Source organism: Thamnophis sirtalis, unplaced genomic scaffold, assembly GCF_051295495.1.
Source record: "Thamnophis sirtalis isolate CommonGarterSnake01/CBP01778 unplaced genomic scaffold, rThaSir2_p1.2 scaffold_6, whole genome shotgun sequence".
NCBI classification, from domain to species: Eukaryota; Metazoa; Chordata; class Lepidosauria; order Squamata; family Natricidae; genus Thamnophis; species Thamnophis sirtalis.
In genome coordinates this window covers 66,137,632-66,153,756 of record NW_028261386.1, presented here as the reverse complement: position 1 = coordinate 66,153,756, position 16,125 = coordinate 66,137,632, and the positions used below count along the sequence as shown (strand labels likewise).

Genomic DNA, 16,125 nt, shown 5'->3' with positions numbered 1-16,125 from the left:
AGCCACAGCATGAAGCATTTTCCTTCCTTTTCTCTAGCTGTTGTAACAATAGTTATAGAGAGAAAGGCAAAAGATAGCTTTCCCTCTCCTCTTCCTGCCATTCCTTTGGCAATCGATAAATAGATAAATCTATGCCCAAAACAATTAAACCACAAACCAACTCTCAAACCAACCAAATCTCTCCAGAACAGCTTAAGTCAAAAGACCGATCAGCCCAAGAAGAAAAACAGGAATGAACATAAGGTGTAAGGATTATAACAGCCACTATGTAGGCCAGACAGGCAGAAGACAAGCATAGCATACCCATGAGCACCAACTAACAGTCAGAAGATGGGATGAAAACTCCTTAATCTTATGACACATGGACAGACTCAACCACAGTTTTAGCTGGGAATGTGAGAGCATCCTAGACCAAACCAAGTCAAAGATACTAAGGAATTCAGGGAAGCTTGGAATTCAGATAAATCAGCCATCAATAGAAACATTAAAAATAAACCATATTTACACACAATTCAAAAGATATAACAAAAATAGTTAGGAAGGAAACAAAAAGACCTTCCAGCAGCCAACAACCAAATAAGGGGAATTCATGCCAGGTAAACAATCAAGTGGAAAACAATACCATAATTGTTAGGTAAGCTCCCCGTTGGGAGAGTGAATACGTTCAGCGAAGCGTTGTGAGAGTTGTGTTGGAGAACACACAAACCAGCATACAGACACACTGCAGTTTAAATAGGCTTTTACTTTTGTGGAAATAGAGGTATCAGAATCTATCAAACAGTCCAAGTCATACATGGATAATACAGCCAGTCATCAACGTCCTTCAGTTAAGGGATAATCCAAATAACATAGTCCAGTATCATATAATCAGTTCATTACTCAAAGTTTGCTAGCAGTTGCAAAACTTAGAATAGCTCACGGCACTCAGATCAGATCAGCCCAGCATCTATCGAACAGAGAGCTAACAGACATTCTGGCTCCCTCTTATGGCCGATCGAGGAAAACAGCAACCAATCACATTTTACAGTATGATTTGAAGAAACAGGTACAACATGGTTACATGATTTATATATTGTCAACCCAACCGTTAGATTATATTCGTAACAATAATCAAAGAACTAGCAAAGAGAAAACTACACTTTCGCTAAAACTGACAAACTATTAAAACTATTGTGTATAAACAAAGGGCAAATGCCACACTCACTGGCAGTGATAATGTTACCTAAACTAAGCTATAAAACAACAGGTTCAAAATTAAGCACATCACTTAGTCCTTAACTCAGTATTGTGCAAACATTGCCAGGAACAGTTGGAAGAATGAGTTCTTTTTCATTTCAGATTACAATTGAACTGAAGAAGAATTCAAGTGGGCAATATGTTTGTTTTGGATTAGGTGTGAAGATTGCAAGTTCCAAGCCAAGAAATTGGAAACAGTGATGTAATAATTATAAATAAGCTTATAGATAATGAGTGCACTCCCTGTTGGGAATGCAGATGGTATTTACTTAGATGATTTAGTGTTAAATTAATCCTATGACACCCACATTAATCCATATATTTCCCATCTTCCTAGGCATCTACAGTGAACTGTTAGAACTATGAAAACTTAAGCACAAACTATAAAAGCACAAACTCCACCCCTAAGTATTTACAGGCTGACAGCTGATGCAGGTAAACAAGTCATGTGATATCATGATGCACCTTTTGTGGTCAGCAAGTGATTTGTGAGTGTTCATGTCCTTCCTTCATTTTTTTTTAATTAAATTAATTTTATTTTATTGATTTTATATCTCAACTGTTTTGTCCAATGGTAACTTAAATTAGTTATTTCCTATTTTAATCCAGATACTTGAACCATCCAGAGATAAGATACTTCCATCCCTAGTTTGGGATGTAGACGCACTGCACAAGAGAGACCTGGGGTGCAATCTGGATGTCCTCCTAGACTCATGGCTCCTGCTCAAAGAGCAGGTGGCAGCCATGGATAGGAGAGAGTTTTAACGTTTAGGGGGCAGCATCTCTGCATTTGTGAATTTCAACCTACCTCATTGAATCAGTCAATAGGGGGAGGAGAAAGAAGGGAGGAGGGAAGAATATATCACCAAAACTATTACACTAACTACACAACCATTTCTGAATGTAAGGGCTGACAGTATTAATTTACATACCACTGGCCGGTGTACATCCCAGAATGCTCTCTCCTGGCTATCAAGGATTTTTCTTTCTATCTTGTCCCTTTTCTTGTCCACTCTGTAGATGATGAGGTGGATAATAAGTAACATAAAAAGATAAATTGAAATGCCTCGAAAGACAGCAGACGACAAATCAAGCAATAAAATGTCTGTGGCTACTCACTTGGCTTGTGCTTCTGCTTGCATAAAAATAAATTCCCACTTCCGTGCAAATGCTCGTTGCAACCTGGCCAAGCTTTCCTGAAAACACAGGACATATTAGCAAGTTCCTTGAGTAGGAAGAACTTTGGAGAGTTTGCAATCTTCATTACATAAATGTAATTTAGATCCAAGTCATTGTAATTTTCTTCTGACATATCAAGATTCCAAATAAGGCTTGCCTGAGTAGGTGACAAGATTCTAGAATCCTGAGCAGGGTCTGACATCGTTAGTACTTTTATGGGAGACCACCAGAAAACCTCACAATTGTAAACTACACCGGAAAGCTGAAGATACCTCCTGAGAGAACGTAACAGTCATCCATTTCATTGTCAATGTAAAGAAAACTAGATGGATAGACCCATCATTTTAAAAATGAGAAGCTATGACTTTGTTCACTGAAATGTTTCAGTTCACAGACCCTATATTTCCCAGGCATTCCTTTGTCCCTGTCAAATTCTGCCTTCTCTCTCCAGTTCTAAATGAGATGGGAACTTGTTTTCTTTTGTTATTGGAAGCATGATTTATACATCTTGCACATCTGTGCTCTCAAGCTAAAAAAAGTGGATCAAGACAAATCTTTATAAATTAATAGTGGTTTTCTCCCACAGATCAGACCTGGTTCTAAAAATTGCTATGTAAAAAAATAAATACTGTGTTCACACAGTGATCTACTTCTAGAAAGATGCAACAATTCTGCTCCTTCAGTTCCATAGCAAATCAATGCACTTTTCTATTCCTACAATAGCATCAGAGATGGTATTCAGCCAGTTCTCTCCAGTTCGGGCGAACTGGTAGTGGTGGCTGTGGGAGGCTCTGATCACCTGCCCCAATGTCATGGGTGAGCACTGCGCAAATGCAGAAGGCAGTGCACATGCGCAGACATTTGTGAACCGGTAGGGAAGGTAAGTGAATCCCACTGCTGAGTAGCATGCTATAAATATATAGGCTCTGAGCACTAAGTGCATGCTTTTGGGGATAGAAAAACACACTGTCCCCTATTTGAAGTGTGGACACAACCAGTAAACAGGTTGGCAGTAAAATAAAATTGCACTGACTTTCCAATCTGTATTCTTGCAGTGGAAAGGAAAGAAATCACCCTCAATTTTAGACAGTGTGAGTAGAGCATTCAGAGTGAGCTGTTCTCTGATGAAGCTTTCTGAGTTAGAGTCAACATAGACCAAAGCCGGTTTCTGTAACACATACATATGGGACCCTTGGCTGTTGTTACCAATGTTTCTAAACATTTTAGAGCTCTGCATGGGGATGACTATAAGTCTTCTGCAATTTAAGTGAAATGATCTCTCTTTTTGCCATGATGCTGTTCAGTCTTTTTAAAGACAATATTACCCCATAGACCCGTGATGGTGAACCTATGACACATGTGCCAGAGGTGGCACACAGAGCCCTCTCTGTGGGCATGTGCATCATTGCCAGCTGCTCTTCTGGTTTCTGACACACCAGCCAGCTGGTCTCTGTGGACACCGGAGCACCGGAAAATGGCCTGAAAACAGCTCCCAAAATGGCCCAAACCCAGGGCATTTTTCAGGCCCTTTTCGGGCTATCTTTTCAGGCCTTTTGGGGGGCCAAAAATGGTCTGAAAAATGGTCTGAAAACATCCAAAAAACCTGGCCAAAACTAGCCAAAAAACAGGCATGCACCTGCTGGACAGCTGGTCTTTGGGTTTCTGATGCTCCAGCACACGCATGCATACCGGCCAGCTGGTCTTTAGGTTTCCGGTGTATCGGCATGCGCCCATGCCTGTGCATGCACTCATGTTCCAATTTGGGTGTTCAGTGCTGAAAAGGTTCACCATCACTGCCATAGACTCTGCCATTCTTTTTTAATGTGCTTGTGAGGCTTCAATATCAATGCCTTCCTGCAAGTTGAAGCCACAAAATATCTTTTTTTTTAATCAAGACCAGGATTGTTTCAAGGGCTTTGCTTTTGTTTCTGGCAGAGTTTCCAAGTCTCATGACCCAATTTTCAAGTCTCGCTTCTAGGAAAGGGTCCAGGTACTTACTGCTTCATAGTCTGCTAGCTCAAGCCGTGCTTTGTTTTGCATTGTTCGCTTGCAGAGGTAAACCGCTGGAACACACAAAAAAAGAATCAATCAATTTCTTGCTATCTCAGATACTATCTGAAAGCCCAGACATCAAGACCTAAAGTTTTAATATATGTTTCATTGAGTAAAAAGGTTCTGACTGTCAGAGCTTTCTCTGTGTTTCTTTTCAAAACATGATGATCTGCCAAAAAGCATTAAAATGCAGTAGGTGTCAAAAGCAACTAGCCATTGTCTGGCAGTCTGTCTATAAATGAGTGATCAACTAAATTTTGTTTGTTTGCTTTTGCGTTTGCCATTTACTTAAGAAATAATGCGCTGCTACTAAACAAAAAAAAGAATTACAAAGTCTGGCGAGTTTTACAGCCTATGCCTGGAGGTGACTTTGAAACCCAAGGACTGCAAGGATGGAAATGCTTTTGCCACTTGGAGTGTAGGGATTCAAATTGCTTAAGAAATAAGTGTATGCTATTGTTTATGAAAGGGATGTGGTGGCTCAGTGGCTTAGATGCTGAGCTTGTGGATCAGAAGATAGGAAGTTTAGCGCTTCAAATCCCTAGCCCCACATAACAGAGTGAGCTCCCATTACTTGTCCCAGTTTCTGCCAACCTAACAGTTCAAAAACACGTAAAACTGCAAGTAGAAAAATAAGGACCACCTTTGGTGGGAAGGTAACAGCGCTCTGTGCACTTTCGGCATTGAGTCATGCCGGACACATGACTATGGAGACGTCTTCAGACAGCGCTGGCTCTTCAGCTTTGAAATGGAGATGAGCACTGCCCCATAGAATCGGGAATGACTAGCACATATGTGCAAGGGGAACCTTTACCTTTACCTATTGTTTATGATGTTCTCATAAAAGAGTTAATATTTGGTGCTCCTTCAGCCGGTTTCTTTTCAATGTATACTGTTTTCTGGTGCAAAGTTCCCGCAGACCAGTAAACTTTAGAGTGGGGAGGAATAAGCTTACATTTTGAAACAGGACATTAGTAAGTACTTCACATGGACAATCTTGTCCACAAAAATAATTCTGGGCCCTTTGACAACATATTTCCTACATAAGGCTCCAAATCAATGTTTTTTCAAACTTGGCAACTTTAAGATGCGAGGACTTTAGCTGCCAGAATACCCATGCTGGCCAGAGAATTCTGGCAGTTGAAGTTCACACATTTCAAGGTTGCCTGGTTTGAAAAACACTGCTCTAAATGCTTATCTAAGAAATGTAGTCAGGATAATTTAGCAACCTGATTCAGCCAAGAACATTTAAAAAAAAAAAAAAAAGCAGGTACATCAGGAAAAAAAACAACACACTCACATTTCTCTGTAAGTAAATACAAACTTCTGCCAGTTTTCTTATCTGGTAACTCAAGCTTAAAGGCAGACAAAAATCAGCCTACTGAAACAGCCCTACGATGTTTTCTATATCCTTGGCAAATATTCAAAATGTACTAAGTTTAGTTATATTTTCTGTCTTGGGCTAAGCCTTATTTTCTTTATTTTCTCTACCTTCTATACAAGTTTTGATACGGAGTGAGTTCCACTTTCATGTATATGTCAGCCTGTGTTCATGAACTTACATTTCTTTCTTTATAAACTTCTTGGGATGTGTAATATTTTGAATTGTCTTTTTATAATCTGTACTATTTCAGGCAGAGGGCTATTCTCTTTTAGCTCAAACTGTCCAGAATATTGTTTTTTCATCTGGATTTGTTAAAAATTAATTTCCAAGCTGCTGTGTTCTAGGGAGGTTTGCAATGATCTCCTTTCACATGAAAGGTCCGCATGTTAATACTTATAGTTTAAAAAGCAGGATTACATTTAATCTTTTTGTTGCTTTATAATAAAGTTTTGTTTTGTTTATCTCTTACGCGGAAAGTGATGAAGAAAGAAAGGACTGTCCTCTAGTTACCACATCTATTCATAGGTTGTGGCACTGTCGCTATTTTTTCTATTTTAACTTTTAATCCTTAGAATGAAATAGGAATCCTACCTCTAACTGATACTAGAATTAAGGTGCAGGTACCAGATAAAATGTCCCTCTAGAAGACAGGGGTAGTAGCAAGAATGCCAAAGCAGGTGGGGCATCAAATGTGAAGATCAGAGAACCTCTGAGAGAGATGGTTTGGTATCTCCAGTCTTTCGCCCTGCAAGCCTTAGCATTCATTACAGATATGTACAGGTAGTCCTCATTCAATGACTGCCCTATTCAGTGACTGTTTGAAGCTACTACTGAAAAAATAACACTGTATGACCAATTCTTGGTGTAGCATCCCTGTATCTCCCATGTGATCATCATTCAGGGGCTGTGCAATCACTGGGCATTTATGACTGTTGCAGTATTTCAAAGGCACATGATCACCATTTGTGAGCTTCACAGTTGGCTTCCAATAAACAGAGTCAATGGAGAAGCTAGCAGTAAAATTGCAATTGTGGCCATGTGATGTCTCATTTAACAATAATGGTGTGATCACATGATGTCACACTTATTGTATCACTTGGGCATTGTGGTCATATATTTCCCAATCAATTCTGCCAAGTGATATCCATTAATTTAGAAGTATTTTAATATTGTCAGGCAAACTAATCACCAATAAATCTATCTACTGGGTTCCAGAAACATTTTAAAAATATCATATTGCGGCTTGAACATCCTTGCTCAAGTTCAGAAAACCAGCATGTTTAAAGCAAGTGTTGATTCCGATCCTATGATTTTTTTAAAAATGAAAACTTAATATGTAGGCATACCCAAAGTATTCTGGCTTGAGCTCCTGGCCGGGCATGAGGAAGATTATTCACCTCTTCCTACTACCACCCCATTTAAAACTGAACACAAATACAACCAACACTATGGTATTCTGACATTTACTGTGGAACTATGATGGGATAACAAAGGTCATGCATTTGTGTATCAGAAGAAACATTGCAGGAGTATCAGAAGTAAAACCAGTTAAGTGCTTGGAAAACTATCAGTTCCCTCCCCAAGGTTGGTGGAATCCAGTTCATTTTTGTGCAGATCGCCTTCTTTTCAACTATACTTACAAAGGTCCTCCTTTTCAGCTACACTTAAGAAGACTGTACATATTCTCTTGCAAACTTTTAGTGTTAGACTATAGATCATTTCCTCTTCTCACTCGCCTCCTAGCTAGAATTGAGACTCCTGAGGTGCCATTGCATATTGACAATTCTTGATTTAATATTTTCAAATTTCCAAATAATTTCTTTGAAAAAAATATATACAACTCCTAATAAGGTGAAAGGAGGAAAAAGACTTCTTAATTTCTGAACTGCAAAACATTCCCTATGGATGGGCAGCCCTGAAATGTTAAAACAAAAAAATGAAGTGTGATTTGGTGCCTTCTTTCTATTCATGGAATGTTAATACTTACAGTAAAAGACCAAATGTAAAGCAGCTTTAAAAAGAGACACAAATGTTTATTTCTTACGCAAACCTTTTTAAGGCATCCTGCAGAAATAGAGGGTTGTGTCTGAAATATACACTAATTGCTCTGTTTTTCATTAAGCAAAAAAAATATTTTTTCCCTTATTGCAAGCACAGGGGAATAACCACAAATGCATCCCTTCCTTTTTTTTCACAAATACAAACTACGTAAAATAAAATAATAAAAATTAGAAAGTGCATAAAAATATTATAGACAGAAAAACAGAAAAGATAAAAAAGAGAAGCATATAAATTGCTTTCCCCTTCATCACAAATATGAACATGTTTATCAACTTATCACCTTCTCTTAAAATATAAAAAAAAATCTCTGTATCCCATATCTCCTTTATTATCTATAAACAGATCATTTTAATCTTATAATTCAGTCCTGACCAGCAGAAGTGGATTACCAGAAATAAAAACATTTCTGTTTCAACCTTTATTAAATAAACTCACCTTTATTCCTTCCTTTTACTCTTAACAATCTTATCTTTAATCCCTTCAAATAAAGCCCTTGAATTTGTTTTCTTTTTTGTCTGTTCTCACAAAATCCTTCAGAACTCTAACAGATCTCTTTTGTAAATCCAACATGAAAAATTATTTGAGTTATCTTTTGTTTTGCTGTTTGTTCACCCCTTTTAATTATTGAAACATCAGCTTACTAAAACATTTTAATTATTAATTAAAATTATTAAAACATTTCCTTTGTATATGCAGTATAACATTATTTTCCATATCATTCTTGTAACTTGTCATTTTTAAATCTTATTTCAGATCAACCTTGTCTGGTAACAATTGTATATTGAGCCGTGGTGGCGCAGTGCTTAGAGTGCAGTACTGCAGGCTACTTCTGCTGATCACCGGCTGCCTGCAGTTTGGCAGATCGAATCTCACCAGGCTCAAGGTTGACTCAGCTTTCCATCCTTCCGAGGTCGGTAAAATGAGGATCCAGATTGTTGGGGAAAATATACTGATTCTGTAAACTGCTTAGAAAGCACTGTAAAGCACTATGAAGCAGTATATAATGGCAGGCACGTTTGAAATTAAATTCTGGATCCATTTCTTACAAATATCTTCCAGTATGTCCAGGATTAAAATATTTTGCTCCATTCTGTATTATCAAGTCAAATTTAAATTTTCCTTTAATTGTAATCTTTAGTTCCTTCTGGTTTCCTCTAGTATCCAATATTCAGAATCCTATGCTATATACTTTCTTTTAGGAATTCAAAACAACATTTTTGACAGGAAGGATTTTTATGATTTATTTCAAAATCTTAACAAATATATCTGGATCCTTAGTCCATTTATAACTTTCCAAAATTAGCATTCTAATCACTCTTTTGCTATTTATTCCAAAAAAAAGTGGGTTTCTTATGTCCTTAAACTGATCTTTAAAACTTCTTTTGTTAAAGATTAAAGGAAACTCACACATTATAAAATGTATTGACTGAAGGGTTCTTAATAGTTGAAAAGCAGCTAATAAGCATTTTCCAAAATTGATTAAAATATGAGGTTCTGCAGAACTTTGTGTCCATAAGGTTAGATTCCAGGCATGAGCTTGACGGAAATCTCACAACTCAGACCCACACAACTGATAGTGAGTATTCATAGTAAACTAGCTTCCTCCAAGAGAGCAGAGATGGAATTGCAGTGAAGTTGGTGGTTAGGAATTCTGGCCAGTCAAACCTCTCTGAATAAAGGAGAGATTATGAGACTATCCACCTACATTTGGGCTAGCTGTTGAATAAATTGCAGGAACTGTGGTTTTCCCTTCCTATAGAAACATACACCTATTTAATGTCAACTGAACTAGATTCAGTGAACTTTTCCTGAACCTGCCAGCATAGATTATAACTCCTGTAACTCACGCCTGCATGACTACTGGATTATATTTTAAGAGAAAGTATCACTTTTTTCAAACGAGACAATTATGCTAGGGAAAGTGCTAAACTCTCTGCTAAAGCTTTAGCTACCATTGTTACTGCATATATAGTAGTTGTTGAGATTTTGTCTTTTTCTCCATACCATAATTGTCAATGGAGAAAAATGCACCATGAGGTAATAATGGAATGGGAGGGGAGAGGGGGGAAGACTTTACTTGGCCAAGTATGATTAGATAAATAAGGAATTTGCACTTCCCAGCTAAAGGTTCTGGAAATAGACATTTTGGATGGTGTCAAGTATGGAAATAAGTAATGAAACTGATAAAGGGCAAGATCTTGTAATGGCATAGGGCCATGATGGCAAACCTATGGCACGCGTGTCACAGGTGGCACGCAGAGCCGTCAGCTCCAGCGCACATGTGCACACCAGCTAGCTGATTTTCCTTTCTGAATTTCGAGTAGGCCTAACGGGTCTGTTTTTTGCCCTTCCCAGGCTCCGGAGGCTTTCCTGAAGCCTGGGGAGGGCGAAAACGGCCTCCCCCAGAGGCCATCTGGAAGCCAGAAACGGATCGTTTCTGAACTTCTGGTAGGCCCAACAGGCCTGTTTTTCGCCCTTCCTAGGCTCTGGAGGCTTTTTTGAGGCCTGGGGAGGGTGAAAACGGCCTCCCCTGGGCCCCTGGAGGAAATACCAAGCTCAGTTTGGAGGCAAGCAGTGTGGCCCACATAGGGTGGTAGATTGTGCGCACATGCGTATGTGGGGGTGCACTTTGCATTATGGGTGCCGGCATGCGAGTGCACTATCCCACATGTGCACTTGCATTTTTGGCACCCAACAACAAAAAGGTTAGCCATCACTGGCATAGGGGAATGATAGTTGGAGACAGAATGAAGAAACTCAGACTGGCCTATAGTAAGATAAGAGGCAGCTGAGCCTGGAGAAGTAATGAGTACATGGCAGAGAGGATATACTTCACTTCTAGGGTTGCAAATTTTTGGAAGGATAGATGTACTATTCAGATTGTAAGATTCTGTTAATGTAACATTACAATAAAGATAGAGCTGGTATCCCTGAATGTGCTTCTTGTCTCAACTACCTCGCATTAAGTACATCCTTAATGAAATAAAATTGTTGCCTACTAGGGTTTAACCTATATGAAAGATAAATACTGAAGAGAAGAGCCAATAACATTTCTGTTTTACTAAAAGACCCAAGATAATGTTAACTTTGCTAAAATATAGTATGGGTCTTGAAATAGCAACTGAGATCTGCATGCCAATATGCAGTGCTTAAGGATGCACTGAACTTGGCCAGATATATTTTTATTTAAATACAGATTGAGTTGCACATGGAATGCCACAGGCTATTCATCATTACATGGAATTCAGTACTGGTCTGAAGCCAGAAAAACATCATATTCTGAGCAATTCCTTACAATATTAGCTACCCAGAGCCTGATTTGTTGTTGCATTTGTATAATCAGTATATTTGCCTTCTGGTAAAAGGTAACGTATATAGCTTGGTTTATAAATTAATTACAGCTGATCAGAGCCATAAAAAAAAACAAGGATTGATCTTACTTGAAAGGTTATATAAGCCAATGCGGATGTGTATATACATTATCCAAACTAGGGGGAGACAGTCCCACAGCTATGCAAAAGTCGCAGTGAATTGTAACTTTAATGTGACATAATGGAAAATATTGATTATGGAGAGAGTTAAATGGAATAACTATACTGGATTTAGTCTGAATAACCTTTAATTTGGAACAAATGTAGCTATCCTCACTCCATGTCTTTGTCCTGACCCTATTAGCTTTTTGAAGTATGGCTCCTGACACATCCCCTTATTTATTTATTTATTTATTTATTTATTTATTTATTTATTTATTTATTTATTTTTAATTACATTTATTGATTGCCGCCTGACACATTCCTCAAAAGTTAGGTGTCTCTCTCAAACTCTGAAAAATTATTCACTCCTAATATGAATGAAAAGAGAGGCCAGCTTGGGATCCTTTATCCACGCATGTCTACCTTGAACTCTTATAATAGAAGCCCTTGGAGAAAGGAGCACCTCCTGTTTTTTTTGGCAGGCCATGAAACCATCCAAATGTGATAGCAATCTGCAGAATTGTAGTGGCCTCAATGTTTCATTGTTTTCAGAGGAAGAAGGCAAGAATGTTTTTCTTTAACAGATTTTACACATTAGTTATAAAGAAGAAAAATAAGCAGAACAACGCAAAGGGGAAGGAGGATTTGGGAATTTCATTTCACTCTTTCTACTGAAGTTAACTTTGCAGCCCTTTGAAGAGGAAAACAATAGCTTTGAAAGATTAAAAAAAATCAATACCCACAAAGAAGTGATCTGCCCTGTCCTAGAAATATAAGCAAATTATATCAATAATTAAACAAATAAATAGGTTGTGCTGGATGTTGTTAGGTACAGCTAAAAAAGACTGCTTCTAAAAAAAACAGGTGATGTATAGATCAATTGATGCCAAAGAGGCACTCTGTGCATTGCCCAATGATATCCTGTCATCTCAAATCGTGATATGCCAATATATATTTTCAACTTGCACTAAGGAAGAGATTAAATAGGCTTCTCACTGTATTCTGTGCCTGAAATTAGGAAACATGAATTAACTTCTGCCATTTTTTGATCACTATGCACTACTTTATGAGCTTTCTGACTTACAGCATCCAATTTTGTAAACACTATGCAGGATTTGTTGGCTTTGCTAGGAAAGTTACATGGATGCTGCATACCGAATTTGTGTACCAGACTACGAGAACAAATTCATATGGAAAAAACAAGATAGCATTGTAATATGTTAGAGATTACTCTAATATTAAGAAGTTTCACAAAGAAGCATATTTTAGATTCTGCACTTTTTCTTTCTTAGCAACAGATTATAAATACATTCCAACACAGCAATCGCTTTTCAGATTTACTTGGAGATATTTTGTTTTCTCCCTCTGCTATGCTGTCAGTGACTTAATTGTACCTTCAAGCTCATCAAAGCCATATGTTTGTTTTTATTTTAGCATGTCTTTTTGGCCAGGAGAGACCAGATAATTATGAGTTTCCAAACTATGAGCAAACAAGTGGACTAATTATACTTTATCTGCATTTACTTTGCAGGAAACCCACAGCTTTCTATATATAGAGTAAACTGAGTCAGTGATTGAAGTAGAATACTAGACATTACTTCCATTAGAACAATTATACCCTACTAAATTTTAATATCTATTTGACCTGCTGTCTACTCCATCTAGTCGTCATTATCTTCAAATGTGCATCAGAAAAACAAAAGGGCATATTGTTTAGAAGAATAAAAGATCAACTAATCCAAGGAAGTTGAAGTTTTCTAATAATCCCCAGGAGCTGTGAAAGTTAAGAAGGCTTCCTTGAGGAAATTGAAAGCTTGTTCTAATAAGAAAGACCCAAAAGAAGCATAGAAAAGTATCAGGGGACATTAAGGAATGCAGAGACAGACACAGAAACAGAGACAGAGAGACAGAAACACACAGAGAGAGTGAGTCTGAGGAATGTGTGGTTAAAAAACATAAAAGGAAACAGTAAGAACTTCTTTAAATACATACCAAACAGAAAACCACTTCTTTACATGGTGCATTAATTAATTTATGACATGGCCACTTAATATGGATGATGTTGAAAGAAACTGGATAAATTCATAGAAAACCAAGTCTATTGAGAGCTATTGATCTTGAAGACTCACTGTGTTACATTGGAATTGGGGACAGCATGTCTCCCAAAAACAGTCTCAAAGGAATGACTGTGGGAAATGAGTGATGTCTCTGTGTAATGGAACACACCCAAATATGGGCTATCATAAATTGGGCCCTATTATGGTGAGAGAGGCATGTGTTATAAACTTTCCCAGAATGAGCACCATGGTTTACTGAGCTTCTTAAATGTCTACTGTATATAGCAATATCACAGACCTAGAAGACAGTGGAAGAGAACAAAGAAAAAGGGAAAAAAGGAAAGGACTATTTGGAAAAGCCAGTTTAGTGTAGTGGTTAGAAACCAGGAGACTATGAGTTCTAGTCTCACCTTAGGCACAAAACCAACCGGATGACCTTGAGACAGTCACTATTTCTCAATCCTAGAAAACAAGCAAAGGCAAATGACTTCTGAAATCTTGCCAAGAAAACTGCAGGGATTGGTCCAGGCAGTGAACAGGAGTCAACATTGACTTGAAGGCACAAGAAACCATTGGTTGCCCTCTAATACCACTGGATGACATTGCCAGGTCTTGCTGCTTTAGCAGAGTAAGGAAGACACTCAGAGATGATTCAGACCCTGGTCAGTGTCTCTTTGCACTTCTGCCATCAGCAGAAGACATTGAAACATAGCCAGCCGAACAAATAGGTTTAAAAAATAGTTTCTATCCTTGGGCATCAGATTCTTAAACAAAACCACGATCACTCCATGTACACATGGAAATGTATGACTAGTTTTTCTTTTTCTTTCTTCCTTTTTTCCCTAATTACTTGTATAGGGATTATAATAATATACTTTATACTATTTATGTTGTTTGTATTTTTTGTCATGGATTGCACCAGTGAGGCTAAAACAAATTTCATTGTATGCATGATGTACAATGACAATAAAGGCTATACTAAGAATCTTAGTCACTGCAAAGTTGAATGTTGGATGACGAGGCACAAAAACAATCAGGGAAGTGATTGAAGCCTGGGAAACAGGCCCCATGTCAGTCAACAGCAGTGCTGATTTTACTCCCAGCCTATCAAGTACTCAGAAGGTGAAGCCTATGCAGCACAAGCAAATGACAGCTAATGACGTAAAAACCAGCCATCAACACACCCAATCAACATCTAAAAAGCCACTTACAACAGATACTATAAATACTACACATAGAACAACACACATTCTGCTAGAGAGAAGTTCCCTGAAGAAGGGCTCCAGCATGAGTCTGAAAGCTCAGAAGACAAAGCCTCTGGTCCCAGTGACCAACCCAGGTTGGATCCTCCAATATTATCCTGGGGCATGTATATTCGCTTTCATTCATAAGAATAAAAGATGATCAAGTTGCAAAAAAAATGGACCCAAACAATCCAAAAGAGGGATTTAATCACCTTCATCAAGGGCCTAAGCAAAGCAACCCCAAAATAAAACAGAATCTATTTCATGACTAGTTGCATTGACCCAGTGGTGGGATTCAAAAATTTTTACTACCGTTTCTGTGGACATGGCTTGGTAGGCATAGCATGGCTTGGTGGATGTGGCTTGGTGGGCGTGACAGGGGAAGGATACTGCAAAATCCCCATTCCCTCTCCACCCCACTAACCTGCTTTCCAGCTCCATTCTCCTGTTCAGGGCAACAAAAGATCAGCTGGGAGGCTGGGAGGCAGTGTGGGCGGGGCCAACCTATTTGCCAGTTCTCCAAACTACTCAAAATTTCCACTACTGGTTCTCAAGAACCTGTCAGAACTATCTATCTAAATGCAAGTTGCCAGAACAGCTACTGTCAGCTGCACTTTCCTCTTCTTTGGTTTGTAGCCAGCTTTGAAGAAGGGGATAACACGTATTCAGGACAATGGCAAAGGAGAGAGATTTCATGCCTGTGAATTCCTGAATTCCTCTTCACCACTTGATTTTCCCTGCCTTCTGTTTGATCCACCTATTAATCCTTAGAGAGCTTGGACGTCTGAAAATACAGTAGAATTCATCTACCTTCACTCCACTCTGCCTCCTGCTTGCCCCAGAGACAATTGGTTGGCTACAGTGAGAAACACTAGACTAGGATGACTTAATCTGATCCAGAAGGGTGGCTCTCATATCAATAAGTACTGAACAGGCTTATCTGGGTCTGTTGTGATAATAATCAGTCCTGGAGTGCCCATGCAGAACTATCTTGCTTTATACGCAGATATTAATCAAAGCAGCATTAAATGATATGTTTCAAGGAATACTTCACTTGATGTCACCTCAGACAGAGCTTGTTCATAACTTTGAGGTGAAAAATCAAAGAACAACTCACAAAAGGGATGAGGAACTTTTTCCAAATCAGTTCTAAGCGGCTTGAGAGAAAGAAAGAATTCCTTGAATTACAGTTGTTAAAAAAAGAAAGATAAATGCGAGATTGACCTTCCAGTTTCTGTAAATGTGGTCCCTCTTGGGATTAACATTTCATTATAATGGGCTAGCTTCCAAAGAATGCAATCCTATGCTATGCTTCCTACTTTGAAATCTGAGTCTTGATGGAAACAGGCACATAGCACTGTCATTCAGCCTCATTTTTACTGCTTCATCGTTTAAAGTTCTAAAATGGCTCTAAAGTATCTGTGCGGCTAGCAGTATTA

General features: G+C 38.4%; 1 protein-coding gene across 5 annotated transcripts in view; it reads right to left on the bottom strand.

Annotated features, from left to right (window-relative positions):
* The window catches only part of RGS7 (regulator of G protein signaling 7), a 182,596-nt gene that overhangs the window by 29,725 nt on the left and 136,746 nt on the right, over positions 1 to 16,125 (bottom strand). For all 5 annotated transcript variants that reach the window (XM_087718041.1, XM_087718042.1, XM_087718043.1 and 2 more), the window contains 3 exons: positions 4,414 to 4,478; positions 2,356 to 2,432; positions 2,169 to 2,250 (listed from right to left, as the gene is read on the bottom strand). In XM_087718041.1, coding sequence (XP_087574167.1) covers positions 2,169 to 2,250; positions 2,356 to 2,432; positions 4,414 to 4,478 — 224 coding nt within the window. The remainder of the gene's footprint in view (positions 1 to 2,168; positions 2,251 to 2,355; positions 2,433 to 4,413; positions 4,479 to 16,125) is intronic.